The following is a 14,044-nucleotide window of genomic DNA, read 5'->3' as shown; positions in this document are numbered from 1 at the left end:
AGATGCACTCCTCTCATTATCCTTTCTTCTCATGGCAGATCGACTGCCCCGAGAGTCAGCTGTCAATCAGAGCCTTTGCATCGAGTCAACAGGAGCCCAGAATGTACAGGGCACCCATCAAATCTGCCAGCGGGCAGGGAGAAAACACCTATACAGCCCAAAGCCACAACCAGTCGCAATTAAAGTGTGGCTTCACCGGGGGAGAGGAACTTGAGGCCACCAGAAGTTCACTGAAAAACCCAATTACCAGCTTGTCAAATAAGCGCTGTCAGCAAGGGTTGTTCTTGGAAACAAACCAGCTCTGACTCACCTTTGCACCGGTTTCAGAAACCCAAGAGAGGGGATTGCGGGTGTTATCAGTAGAATAAAAACTTTCAATTAGGTGAATGTAACTTTTGGTTTATTATGTTGGAACAAACTAGAAAATGGAAAAAAGCCCCCAAGGGTATGCACAGGGCCACAGCACAGACCATGCAGTTTCATGTACAAAACTCACAAATGGAGTAAGGGGGTTTGGATTAAAGGTTATAAAAATAGACCATTTACAAAAAAATATCTACAGAGACAGTTGAGTGGCATACTCAATAATGTGGCTAATTTGTCCAATAATTATTTTCAAAGAACTCTTTTTCCAAGAAAAATGTACAATCTAAAAAAAACAAAAAAACAACAAAAACACAATCATAGAAAAAACATTTCACAGTTGAGGAGGAGAGAGCATATTACTATGCAGTCTTTGGCATGGAAACTGTCGCTACACAGTAGTTTCGTGTTTCCATAAGCCGGTCTTTATACTGGTCGTACTCTCTGTGTTAATTAAAGGCAGGGGCTGCCCGTTGTCTTTCAACGTGCCGTTTTGAGTGATGAGGTTGAGTCCGTATGACTTGGGTTGGCTTTCTAGTTCTGTGTTGCTTGGCTGCTTCACTGCGACAGTGTCTTTACTTGAACTAGACAAAGCGGTAGCCGCTCGCTCGGTCTCTACTGTTACCACTCCTGCCACTGCTCCTCCTCCTCCACCCACTGCCCCGTTGCCCAGAGTGACGCCCCCTCCTTTATCTGCGTAGCGGGAGCGTCGAGGTAGGCTAGCGCTGTCACTGCTGTCCTGCTGCAGCTGACTCTGATGCCGCTCCCTGTACGCCATATAGGCTGCCCGCCGACTATTGCGTGCCGCTACATCGTGATGGTGGTGGTGCCGCCTGTGGGGGGCGCTCTGCACGCTGCCCTCCACGCTGGTGGGCACATCGTAGGCGTACTCACGTAACACAGTCAACCGGCTCGCCCGGTGGGCCCGCGCCCTGTTCTTGTGATGCCTGCCTGCGTGTCCGTTAGTGGCAGATGCAGGATTGTTGTTATTGTTCATGGGGCGGAACTGCACCTCGACTGGTGCCACGTGCATTTTAATTTCATTGTCTAGTGAATGTTCAGTCAGGCTGTTGTCCAAAATGGCCATGCCGTTGGCCGGCACCGGTAGCGAGATGGATTTACACTGGGCCGCCTCTGCGTGCAGATTGGTCAGTTTGCTGCCCTGGGGGGAGGTGCGCACGCTGGGGGCGCTCTTATTGGTGCAGGAAGACTCGGCACTGCTGTGGCCACACTTTGAAGCCTCCCCGTTTCCCCTGCCAACAGATCCAGCTGAGAACGCCGTTGCCGCACCTGGCTGGGGCAGAAGGACATCCTCCTGCGCAGAGTAGGCTCGTCTCCCAGAGCAACAAGCCTGGGACCAATAGCGCCTCATATCCTGCCGGTTGACACAGTGATGTGCCACCATGAACGCCCCCAGCGCCAGCGCAGCCACCCCAAACAGGCAAGTGAAGGCGAGGTCAAAGGGGTGGTCCTGTGACACAGCCATGGCACCGAACACCCAGAGGGCCGCATAGAGCCCCAGTGCCCCCGCCGCGCCCATGAGCTGAGCGATGAAGGTGTGCTCGTTCTCCAGGGCCGAGAGGGGCACAGCGTGGGTGGCGGACACTGTAGAGGAGGAGGCCTCGTGAGGCTGCAGCTGCAGGGTGAGGGGGTGGAGCTGGCTGCTGGGACCGTCCGCCCCGGCCTCGCTGCCGGCCGACGCCAAACGCTGCTGCTCCTCAGTGGGCTCCTTGAGCTCGTAGCGGCGCTCAGGGTGGCGGCGCAACTGGAGCAGGATGCTGAGGAAGTACATGCAGTCCACAAAGATGATGAATCCCACTGGGCCGTAGAAGGCACCGATGCTCGGCTCCCATGCCATCCAGCAGCTAGAGGGGGAGAGAGATAAGAGACATGGCATCACACTTTCTAGCAATGTAGGGCCTCTTGACTTTATTTCAGTGGCTAGGGTACAGCAGCCATGTAAAGTACAAAGTTTAAATGGAGACGCTTTGTATAAAACTTTTTGACTCTCAATTCTTAAAGTTTCTGTTCCATTACATTTAAGAATACAGGCTGGATTCGTTTTGCTAGCTAGAAATTAATTAAACTCCAAAGACTTTGGACAGATATGAGTCCAGATTTCTCAATTAGTCAGCCATGTAGCACAATCTTAACAGCTGCCACTGTAGAAAGGGGGGTGGGGGAGTTAGCTGAAAACTGGCAGCAGTTCCTTGGTGCTTGGATGCACATACCATTAATAGACCTCCATAAGCAGAACTTCAGGGACTGAACTTTTCCTACCCTCATAAAAATATCCATTATTTACTAAAGCAACGCACACACAGTCTGGCCAGTCGATAACAAAGCAACGTCTCCTGAGGACAGGATGTAAAAAACTGTGGGGGGGGGGCTTCTGTAATAGTCAAACACTGTTGCCCAGATAAAATATGACAGCATTTCCATGAGCACAGGAACTTTAATTGCTTTCTATACAATGTGTCAGTTGAGCTGGGACTACTTACTATGGCGCATTGGTCCGGCTGCCGTAGTTCTTGATGTTAGCTGCCGCAGTGATGCCACAGACAATGATGGGTATACCTCCACCGATTAAGTAGAACCTTTTGGAGAAAGAACTTTGCATTAGCCCTTATTTTAGCAGGATGTGAAAATGGGCATGAATTAAACACCTAGGTCCATTGGTATCTCAGGCATCTACACTGACACCGTGTGGCAGTCTCCACAACAAACAGGACCACTGATAACAAGAGAAAGCTGACTGACCTAGTCACCACTTCTCTCTTTATAAATATATATAAATATTATATATGGTATTATTTTAAAAAACCTAACATGCAAACATGACACTAATAGCAACAAATGTAAAGATAAAGCTGCACTAGGCACAATTTTTATGTAAAAATACACCTGTCTTAAGCCTGGGTCAGACTACAAGACTGTTCAAATCTTGCCCAACAAGGACAATACAGACTAAATGACTAGTCCGCTTGCTGTCCTGTCAGGAAGCTGTTCACACTAGGTGACGGGACAAAGATGGGGCGTCACACATAAAGACAAGGGATCATATATGTCACATACATGAGATTAATCCTCCGTATAAAACTGTACAGAAATGTATCCAAAGTGGAGCAAGTGTAGCTGTTGTTAAATTCTCTTCCGGTTCATTCTCTTTTTCTTCCCTCTTGAGCTCAACTCCCATTGGCTGTTGCCAAGATAACTCTCAGTCTTGGTGAGTGTTGGACCGCTTCACACTACACGAGTCCGACCAGAGTGGGCCTGACAAAATCACGTTTGAAAAAACCTGTTGAGGCAAAGGGCCAAAGTCTCCCGTTTTTAGCCTGTTGACAGGATAATCTGCAGCGACTGTCAGGCCCAACTGACGTTTCATCGTTTCTGGGTATATACGTTCACATTTTTCATTCCAACCTCTTGACATTTGGAGCTGCCAACGTGCGAAGTTCCTAGTACAGCTTTGAAAGTCAAACAATTTTTAAAACTCTGACTGATACTATTATGTTTTTATAAGAGAATGACTTCTCTGTTGTGCTGTGGGAGCTGTGGTGTCGTACCTGAGCATGGGCCGTGGCGGGGGCGGCGGCTCATCCAGCTCTTCATAGCGCTTGGCCTTGCGTGTCACCTGCTTGTAGATGTTGCGTGCGGTCACGCCCACCCATAGAGTGGTAGCCAAAGTGGAATAGTGCAGCAAGATGCCCACCTGGAAGAGGGTGTGGAATGTTTTTAATTGGTGGATATCTCATGTTCATTTAGTCAGGAATCATATTTTTAAAATAAAAAGATTTGTCTAAATGGGAAATTTAACTGAATTGGTGACACTAATCTTTTGAAGTCTTGCCGAAAAAGACATGTAAAAAATGACATGTATTGTGTTAATGCCATGCCACGTTAATGCCAGACACGCAATCAAACCCTTACATAAGAACAACAGAACCCAGTACATGTGAGTCTTTTAAAAAACATCCTGATCCTTGAGCAATTTTGTATTGAATATCTCATCATCAGTATGGGTTGGAAAATTCCTCCAGAAATGTTCAACCTGTGAGTTACAGCTTTATTTCCAAGGGGACTTAATAAATAAATAAATAAATAAATAAATAAGTAAACATATACTCTGCCAAAATTTTCCAGCCAGGCACTTTGTGGAAAATGAATAAGTAATATGTCTCAATACAACACATCGTCAGGGGGAAGAACTGCCTGAAGCTATGGAAAACATCTACTGTATCTTTCTCTGTATTTCTCCCTGTGCTTCCATGCGTTTCATGAGCGGGGTTAACTTAGCCAAAGGCAACTTTTTCAAGATCCTGAAAACATCCAAGAGGCACTCGTTCATTTTTGACTTCTGACCACGAAGTTTGAAGCAAAGCATGCACAGCGGGGGGTGCTGGAGGTGTGTGGGTGGGGGGTGGTGGTGAGGAGGGGTATACTCACTGCTTGGCAGACACTTGCATAGCGCGTCTGATTGATGCCGCCCACGAAGACTCCGCAGGTAAGGAAGATGTGGAGGCAGAGGTTGACCAACATGTGCCAACACTTGCGACTTACGCGGACAGACCTGGATTCACGGACACAGAATTAACATAGATAAATAAGTCTGTTTTACAAGCACTTCCCTCTTATAGATGAGACAGTCTGTGATGCTGACGCCGAGATGGACTATAACTTCATACAATATTTTTGTAATTACTATTATGACCATTATTAAACATAATTAATCAAAAAATGCACAAGGGAAGATTGCGGTTGTACTGGACAGAAGGGTCCGAAATTAACGGGGGTCAGGGCAAAAACATCCAATACCCGTGAAATTAAAAAATGCCCCTGATAATTAGGAGTTCATCCGGTTCATATTTTATTTATTAGGTTGTCAAATATTCATGGGTGAATGAGACTACTGTCCCCCTTGGGCCACCATAGGTGATTCATGGGAGCCTTTGACCGGGGGATTCTTTCCAGTACGATCTGGGTGAGAAAACTGGATCGGTTTTTGGTAGGAAAGCAACACGTTCACAGTACGTGTTGAGTATGCATCCTGAAGCAGTAGAAAATGTTGGCACCATGCAGCCAGCAGTAAAAGAAAATTCAGACACCAAACAAACCACTGTGTCAACAAAAAATAAAATACCCTACTAAAAAGTCAACAATCGAGGACTGGGAGGTTGGACTAGTTGAGGACAAAGTGAGGAACACAGCACTACTACTCTTCTGCCCTGAGTGTGGGACGTGTGGTATATTTTGATTTAAAATAAAACAAATTTTAGAGGTACAAATTGAGTGTTTATTGGCCAAATGCACTGGAAATGTATTATTTCATAGTTCAACAAAAAAAAAAACAATCAGCAAAAACTTTTGTGTAATAAAATAAGATTAAATAATGACTTAAAAAAACAAACAATACAAAAGTCAAGCAACCACTTTTACCTGTGGTGGTAGATGTAGCTGATGATGATGGTGAGCAGGCAGAGAAGGAGTACGATGGTAGTGGCGTAGATGACCGGGTGGAGGGGCTGGATGCTGGGGGAGAAATACTCCACACTGCTGAGATCCTGGAAGAGACATGAGATGAGTTAGAGTTCTCAGTTTATAAGAGATTGTTATGTCACATCACTGCATGTAAGAAGCCCAGGGATTACAATGCTTACAGACCATTAAAAAAAAAAAGATAGGAAAAACTAACAACACATCATGTTGTTTGCAAAGGTTGCACTGAGTGCCAACCCAAATATTGTGGAGCTATCATGCAAATTTAATTAACTGCTTGTAACATAGAGACTATAAAATTTCTAAAATTCAAAGCCATCATAACGAATAAATAAAGAGGAACCACCCAGCCACAAGCCCTACCATGAGCAGGCCGTAGTTTCCGAGCGAGTCGCAGGATATGGTGGTCAAGTTGTCGTGGTGGGCGAGGATACGGCACCCGTCGCTCTGCCAGCCTCCCTGGCCTCCCACCAAGCTGAAGTTCCAGCAGGCGGACACGGCGTCCGAGCCGCGGGCGAACCGCCGCAGGGTGATGTTGACGGGGCTCCGCAGGCCGCGCAGGGACATGCCGTCTGATCGGCCACGGAGACGGAATGGAAAAGACAGAAGTTTTCAAGTTTTCATTCACTTGCACTACCAGTACAAAGTTTGGACGCACTTGATTTAATGCACTACGTTTTTCATTACTTAAAGCCATTTTGATCTAAAGGCTTATGCTTAAATGCTTGAAATGATTTTTTTCAGACAAATATAAATATAAATAGCGAAGTTGATGCCCATGTATGAATTTTTTTCCAAAGCCTTTGCCTTTCCATCAAGGCAAAGGGCGGCTACTTTAAAGAATCTAAAATATAAGATAGTTTTGATTTGTTTAACACTTTTTTGATCACTGCATAATTCCATTTGTGTTATTTCATAGTTTTGATGTCTTTACTATTACTCTAAAATGTGGAAAATAGTAAAAATAAAGAAAAATGTGTCCAAACTTTTGACTGGTAGTGTATGTGATAACACCTGTCCTAATGAAACTGAATGGCTATTTTGATCTTGTCATTTTGCATGTTACACATAAAGTGACTGAAACTTTCTGATTTCTCATCCATAATGATGCCAATGAGGTATTACACAGAGGCATAATCACCATGAATTAAACACTATGACAATACCAAAATACCTCACCAATACAAACACATTTTTACAATTTCTCCATTTCAAACTCACCTATCTTGGTCATGATGACGGGGGTGGCCACACTCCTCCTCTTCCCACCATCAGCCAGTTGGGAGGAGTTGCCAGTGGAGGGGAAGAACTTGCCATTGCGGAAGGCCAGCAGGTGGAGCTTGTAGACCGTGTTGTCCGTCTGCCCGGGGAGTACGGACTGGGAAAAGAGAGACTGAGGGAGCTGCAGGGACGCCTCCACTACAGTGCTCTGCAGAGATGAAGGCACAGGGGATATGGTAAAATTTTAATTTAATTGCTACAATAGAAATACATATATTGTTATGTTCTGAAAGAGGATTATCTTCATCCACTACATTACATGTGCGCCATAAAAAAACAGTTCAGTGCCTGTCCAAAAACACTGATGCATATGTAATTTGATGATCATAAGCCGCAAAAAAAAAACAATCACAAATTCAACTGCTAACAAGTCGTAATTACCGCTCTATTCACGTTTCGTACCGCTGGTAGGTACTGACCTTGTGCAGGATGCTGGAGAAGGTGCTGGTGGTGTTGCATTTGAAGCTGAGCTGGCGGTCCTGACCAGGCGTGCGCTCTGGACTGGGCCTCTGAAACAACATGCAGGTCATGCCGTTCCAGTCGCTGGCCCTGACAGCGTGGGCCTCCAGCGCTATGTTGGGAGATGTCTGGGAGGACATACAGTACATTCAACATGGATATCACACACAGGATTATGTCTTAGGGAATTTGACTTTAGAATGTGGCTATGTTACCCAGTCTATGTGCAAAGTTAAAAGAAAAATGATGTCTTTATGATGAACCAAAGCTGGTATAAATCAATGGTATAAAAATGAAACTATGTTGACTCCCATATTGTGGTGCAACATGACATGGTGCTGCTAACTGGACTAACCAGGGAGAAGGCCTGTGCGGTGACCAGGCGGTGGACAGCGATCTTCTGGAGGCAGGCAACAATGCGGGAGCAGGCCATGGCCTCGCGCTGGGCCATCCACAGCACCCGCTCATCAGCCAGCATCAGGTTACTCGCCATGCTCACCATGACCTCACCCAGCTGGGAGACAAGAGAGGGATATGCAAGCACATTATACATGCAGATTATGGAGAAATTCAATTGGACTGTCTTAAAAAAAAGACACTACTTGACATATAAGCCTTGTTCTCATCACCTCTACAACCCCAAACACTGTCTTATTAGCTGCAGCTGAGCATTTCACGGCCAATATTTTGGCCAATAAATCACTCCAGTGGAAACATGAGAAAGTGAATGAGGTTCTTTGTCCACCGGGCATCTCGTTTTTAGCAAGCAGTGCTAAACAGATACTTGAAGGAGCTTGTCATGGCTCTTGTTGCACATTTACAACAAAGTCCCACTTTGTTAAAATTGAAAGGCTTTTAACCTCTAATGCTCAACGCTCAGAGCCATGCCAGGCTCTCAGCACTCCTTTCCTTTGAAATTAATGTGAAAAAGAAGCCAACTCTAAAAAGACCAGCTCTCAGTGGACAAGTAACTTAAGTCTTTCTGATCTCATCATCACCTTCTCTACTGTTCTTCTAACTGTGCTGAACGAGTGAGAAACACAGGTCTCTCTCCTGGTGTCACATTCTCACCCTTCCCTTACAAGGACCGGCTAGCCAGGTGCACTGCAGAAATCACAGCGAGGGAGAGAAATCTGATCTCATCCGCTTTCCAACCTCTGCTTCAGGAAAAAAAAACATATCGCTCCAGATCCTATCTTATCCCCACTCATTTTGATTCCTCTGCGGATTTGCACGGGACAAGGTTGCTTTGTGTGGCCTACAGCTGTGTGGAAATGAAAGTCCTGAAGTCCTGACAAGACGTCCTTTCTCATTAAACAACAGGACAACATACAACTGCTCAGAACTAAATCTGTCCTTGAACCTGCTAATACACCAAATGCAAGCATCACATTCTCCTGCAAGCTGAGGCTTATAAAAACCACATAGACCTATAACTTTGTGCTGTAAAACATTTATCTCAACACTATAAAAAGCCTAATTGGGTGTGGCGTTGGAGATGTGGAACTTAATGGCTGCCACTACTTACTTCTTTGAACTTCTCAGCAAACTTGCCAAACTTCTCAATCATTTCAGCCACAAAGATAATGTCCATTTTGTCTGAGAAGGTGGCGGCTTCAGCTGTGCAGACCAGCAGCCGTTGGGCCCTGGTCACCACATTGGTCACGTTCAGAGGCATCTAATGGACAGGGACAGACATTTAGGATGAAGGCATAAAATGGTCTGATATGTTGGCACGGATAGTTATTCAGGAAAGAAGAAAAAGCAGAAGAGGTAGTTGAGAAATCTGGGAAAATAAAATGAAACAATGTGAAGATAATAAAGGAGGAAGACAGAAAGGATTAGAACGAGGTTGAAGTCAGAAAGTTACAAGCAAATTTATGTATTGTCTAATAGTGTCTTTTAAGCTTGTGTAAAGCCCTAACCCTATGTAAGACAGTTAAATGAAGACCATTCAGCAGATCAATTAGTCAACCAAGCAGTCACAAACCTGGTTGATGACATAGAGGAATCTGGTGACGTCTTTCTGGTACTGGCAGCGGGAGTAGTCCTCCTCTGCCCACAGCCCCCCGCGGTCACAGCGTCGCCACGCCCGCTGCTCCTCACCAGCGCTGCCTGAGTAGATGCCTGCACCCAATGACAGTCTGTTGCAGGGCAGGTAGGCTGTGATCCCTGCCAGGGTGCGTGGCCACCTGGACGGAGCCACAGAAATGACCGTTATGGGGGTTTTCGTCTCCAATAAAATGGCACCTGCAATGTCTCTAGTGTCTTCTAACTTTGAAAGATCTCACAAGCTATTTGTTTATGGAGTAGAGACTGGTGAGGATTGCTAAGGTGGAGGGCAGGAGGATAATGCTGTGTATTTGGACTAAGATGTAACCTTTGTGTCATCTGAACCTTAATGTGTATAACATCAACAATAACAGAATAACATAATGAATGTGGTCAAAGGTGTGACACTGCTTAATCATGCACTTGTTTAACCACAAGGGGGTGCCACAGTGCTTGCATAGCAACACAGCTACACCACCAGAGCATATAAACAATCCCTCAGAGACATTAACATCATAAGTATTGGTTCATACTTAACAAAGGCATTCAATTTGTGAGTGCAGATCTGTGTTCACCTTTATGTTTAAAATGTAACAAATGACCAAGTCAGATGACAAATGTGTAGTGTTATAAATACAGTTTACCATTAAATAAGCTTATGTATTTGCTTATTGCAGATACAGGGTAGTTCAGATGACAGAACTTACTGTTTAGCCCTCTGTGTTTTCACCCTAATTTAACTTAACATCTGTGATGAGAAGTGCCAACTTGATAACCCCAATGACATATGCGCTCTCACCAACTAGCTACATCAGATCATGTGCATTGGTAAATGACAGGCCGCTGACATTAAGTGAGGTGGTTATGTCTGTTTAAGTATGTGCACTAACCGGAACTCTCCCTTGTTGTTGGACACGCGTTCGGGAGCGCAGTACTTGGCGGAGCTCTCCAGCACCACAATGTGGACGGTCCTGGTGGTATTGCCCCTGCTTGTCCTGACCCGACACTCCCAGTTCCCCGTAGAACCAGGCTGGATGTTGGAGATGGTCAACGCACTGGTGAAGAACAGGAAGGAGAACATTTCTTCAAAATGTTCACAGATAACCAGACAAATCTGTACTTGCCTAATTGTGAACAAAGTTAAAACAAGCCAGACAGAAGACTAGGGATTGAAGGTCCACCCTTCTAGGTCAAGATAATAAATTTAAGTCATTTGTCCCCACTAAACAATCTGATGCTTCTTTGACAGAGGTACTTAATTCATCCTGAAGTGAAATTCAGCTGCTACAGCAGCAACCGGCACTGGAAATACAGTGCACAACATAAAAAAACACATTATAATTAAGCTACTGATGAATCAAAGAAAAAAATGCATTTTTATGCCCCCCTGACCAATCACCAACCTATTGCTATATCAATACATGACACATAATCACACTAGATGTTGTGTTTCCTCCCCATACAATAAACAGCTCGATCATAAACAGCTGCAAAAACATCTGAGTGGATAGACACACATACACACACGCCATGCAAAATGCACTAAAAACAAATATTTTCCCAAGATTATCAGAGGAAGATTGCAATCTGTGTATGGATGTACTGACCTGTAGGCTGAAATTAAAGTATGTCTTACCACCTACAAATCTACAAGGGTTTGCTCTGTCGATGAATTTCCCTGTATAATGCACAATGATCACATACACAACACTGCCTGCATAAACATGACTGTACATCGCCATACCTAGCGATGAGGGAGCAGTTCTGCACCATGCTCTTCTCGATGTAAATGCCTTGGGCGGCGTCAGGCTCCACCATGCGGCCATCTTGGTACCACAGCACCTGCATGTCCTCAGCGACGAAGGAGGCCTGACACTGGAAAGGCAGGCTATCCCCCTGGAAGACGACCTGCCGCTGGGACGGAGTCAGCTGGAAGGAGGGCAGTTCGAGCGGCGCGTCTGGGAGAACCGGAGGGCAGAATGGAGTTTTAACTGGAGGTTGTGTAAAACTATGATGTCCCAAAAACGCATTTACACACATTACAGAAATAGCTGTCAGGCACTCCTATCAAAAGGCTTCTTGACGAAATAATTAAATTTAACGTGATGACCATCATTAGTTCAATGCCATATGTAAAATCGGCCATTGAGAATCTTTTAGCATTATTTCTAATTACAAAATATCTTCAGATGCAAAGCGTAACAGCCAAGAGAGTGTGAAGACTCGGCAGAAGGATACGGTCAGCTACTAATTTCTCACAGTAAAATAATTCTTTCCTGGTTCTTATTTGTCACAAAAAAATGGTTATGGAGGGATTTGTAACATTTATTCAGGAGACAATGCCTTTTTGTTCCACCCTTGGCATATTTTGGAGAGATAGGGAAAATATAACAGTGCCTTGAATTCTGGGTAAAGAATAGTTTAGAGCTATTTGTCATTCATGTCATGCAGTTGGCTCTTGCTAGATCTGTGCCATGTATTTCATAACCCCTCACTGTGATGAGTGCCAAACTGATAAGACATGAGCAAGTACAAACAAAGGCAGCACTGGCCTGCGCGGCCCTTCTCTTATCTCCCGTGTCATTGCACAAGCCCCTGTTCCCCAAACACCAGCCTCTCTGATACCAAGAGGAAAGAAATTAAAGAGGCAGTTCACCATTTTGACAATACTATCAGGAGTTATCACTCAGCGGGACTTTTTTCAACATCTTGGAGACTGGACAAATGGCAAATCAGAAAGTATAATTGAAATGATGAATGGCTCCTTTAGAGCTATTGCTCTCCTGAAAGTAAACTGAATTGCAAAGATGCTAGTGTTTGGGAAGGACGTTAAAATCACTTTTAGGTGATTTGAGACTGTAGGGTGATACAGTATGTTTGTGCCATGTCTACATTTCCAAATATTGCCAACAGGAAACATGAGCTCACAAGTTCTACATTTATAGCCCAAGTGAAACTGGACATCTTGGGTGCGTCACCAAACTTTTCATTGCGCAAATAGGTGAGTGTGTTTGGGAGTGGGTGTATATTAAATACATGATGGTGTGTTATAATTTGGTAGTTCCCAATGTGAGATGGAGTAGAAATGTATGAGCATGTGTAGGATAGACACATAGCCAACACAAACATGGTGGCATGGTATTGAATATTGGACAGTTGGTATTGGTGGTGGAAAAGCAGTATCACTGTATCATTAAATCCATGTACATATATACTATATGTAAATTTACTACAGCGCAGGTCAAGTGTATGTGTCCCTACCACAGGTGAGGAGCTCAGGCTTGATGGAGGTAATGAGCTGGCCCTGGAGAGATCGGGGGTAGGAGCACCTGGTGTCCTTCACCCCGATGTTCCTGTCTTTAATCCAGCGCAGCAGCCACAGGAGGTTGCAGTCGCACAGCAGGTAGGGCGTCTGAAACTCCCTGGGGATGTACAGTAACACACAGAAGATCAGTTAAGTGGTATTGCACTGCCATTGGTAAAGTATCCAGTGAGGTGACTTGAAGGGGACACATGCAAATTAGCTATTTTCCTGATGGACAATCCCCATCTTATTTTTGTATTTTACAACTTTAACAGTGTTTGTTAAAAACCATTATGATTGACCTAATTTCCGTGGCGAATATCCTGTGATTATGCTTGTATGTGTGCTTGCATTTAGAGAACAACACCACGCTGACTCCTTGTCATACTTACAATGTTTTCAGAGACACCAAGCTGTCAAAGGTCCCCTGAGCCAATGAGGAGAACATGTTCCCTGAAAGGTTTCTGAGAAGAAAAACACAACAACGGTGATTTGACGCATTTATAGAAACTGACCAAAACTGCTGATGCGTTAATGTGTAATTTTTACATTAATGCCTACTTGACATAGTCTGTGTAATCATTGATTATCCAGCACAAAACATATTCAATATTGATGACTTACAGTCTGACCAGACTGGTGAGGCCCTTGAAGATGTCCACATTGAGGCAGCCAATGCGGTTGTTGGACAAATCTCTGTAGTATACAAAGAAAAAGAGGTTTCTGGTTTGTTTCTTCCACACTTCAAAAACAATGCTAAATGACAGCTACAATTGGCTGAACGACCATCAATTAGTAAGTTGCATTAAGGCTGTGAGAGTTTTATAACAACAAGATAAGCCATGAAAAATCAAATGGTATCGTGTGACAAATGGATAAATACTAGGAAATGTGTTTAAGTCACTGAGATACAGCCAGACGGGGTTTTCAAAACCAAAGCCAGGACTTGACAGAGACAGGTTGAGGCAAGAAGGCCAAAAATTCAGTTTTGTCAGGTTTACAACTTTTCAAGGTGATTTCAGATGATGTCTGTGTTGGCCTTGGGGCTAACCTACACATCAAAGGCAGAGTAACACTCTGGGAGGTGAT

At 44.5% G+C, this 14,044-nt stretch overlaps 1 protein-coding gene across 2 annotated transcripts in view; it reads right to left on the bottom strand.

Moving 5' to 3' along the window:
* Positions 1-400: 400 nt before the first annotated feature.
* The window catches only part of adgra3 (adhesion G protein-coupled receptor A3), a 35,008-nt gene continuing 21,364 nt past the window's right edge, over positions 401-14,044 (bottom strand). Inside the window, exons 4-20 of one of the 2 annotated variants that reach the window (XM_071515963.1) lie at positions 13,580-13,651; positions 13,348-13,419; positions 12,913-13,073; positions 11,396-11,609; positions 10,542-10,706; positions 9,590-9,791; positions 9,128-9,277; positions 7,955-8,113; positions 7,560-7,727; positions 7,081-7,288; positions 6,223-6,431; positions 5,800-5,924; positions 4,810-4,933; positions 3,930-4,075; positions 2,865-2,960; positions 1,061-2,228; positions 401-976 (exon numbers count right to left, since the gene is read on the bottom strand). In XM_071515963.1, the coding sequence (XP_071372064.1) occupies positions 755-976; positions 1,061-2,228; positions 2,865-2,960; positions 3,930-4,075; positions 4,810-4,933; positions 5,800-5,924; positions 6,223-6,431; positions 7,081-7,288; positions 7,560-7,727; positions 7,955-8,113; positions 9,128-9,277; positions 9,590-9,791; positions 10,542-10,706; positions 11,396-11,609; positions 12,913-13,073; positions 13,348-13,419; positions 13,580-13,651 (3,661 nt within the window). In that variant the 3' untranslated portion in view covers positions 401-754. Of the gene's footprint in view, positions 2,229-2,864; positions 2,961-3,929; positions 4,076-4,809; positions 4,934-5,799; positions 5,925-6,222; positions 6,432-7,080; positions 7,289-7,559; positions 7,728-7,954; positions 8,114-9,127; positions 9,278-9,589; positions 9,792-10,541; positions 10,707-11,395; positions 11,610-12,912; positions 13,074-13,347; positions 13,420-13,579; positions 13,652-14,044 lie in introns of both variants that reach the window. The other variant, XM_071515962.1, reaches the window with a different exon arrangement.

The sequence above is a fragment of the Centroberyx affinis genome, unplaced genomic scaffold (genome assembly GCF_046629955.1).
Source record: "Centroberyx affinis isolate AG114_WGS23_722 - 3 ecotype Tasmania unplaced genomic scaffold, CSIRO-AGI_Caff_v1 ptg000385l_1, whole genome shotgun sequence".
Taxonomy (NCBI): domain Eukaryota; kingdom Metazoa; phylum Chordata; class Actinopteri; order Beryciformes; family Berycidae; genus Centroberyx; species Centroberyx affinis.
The sequence above is the reverse complement of the archived record's forward strand: the minus strand, read 5'-3'. Positions and strand labels throughout refer to the sequence as shown.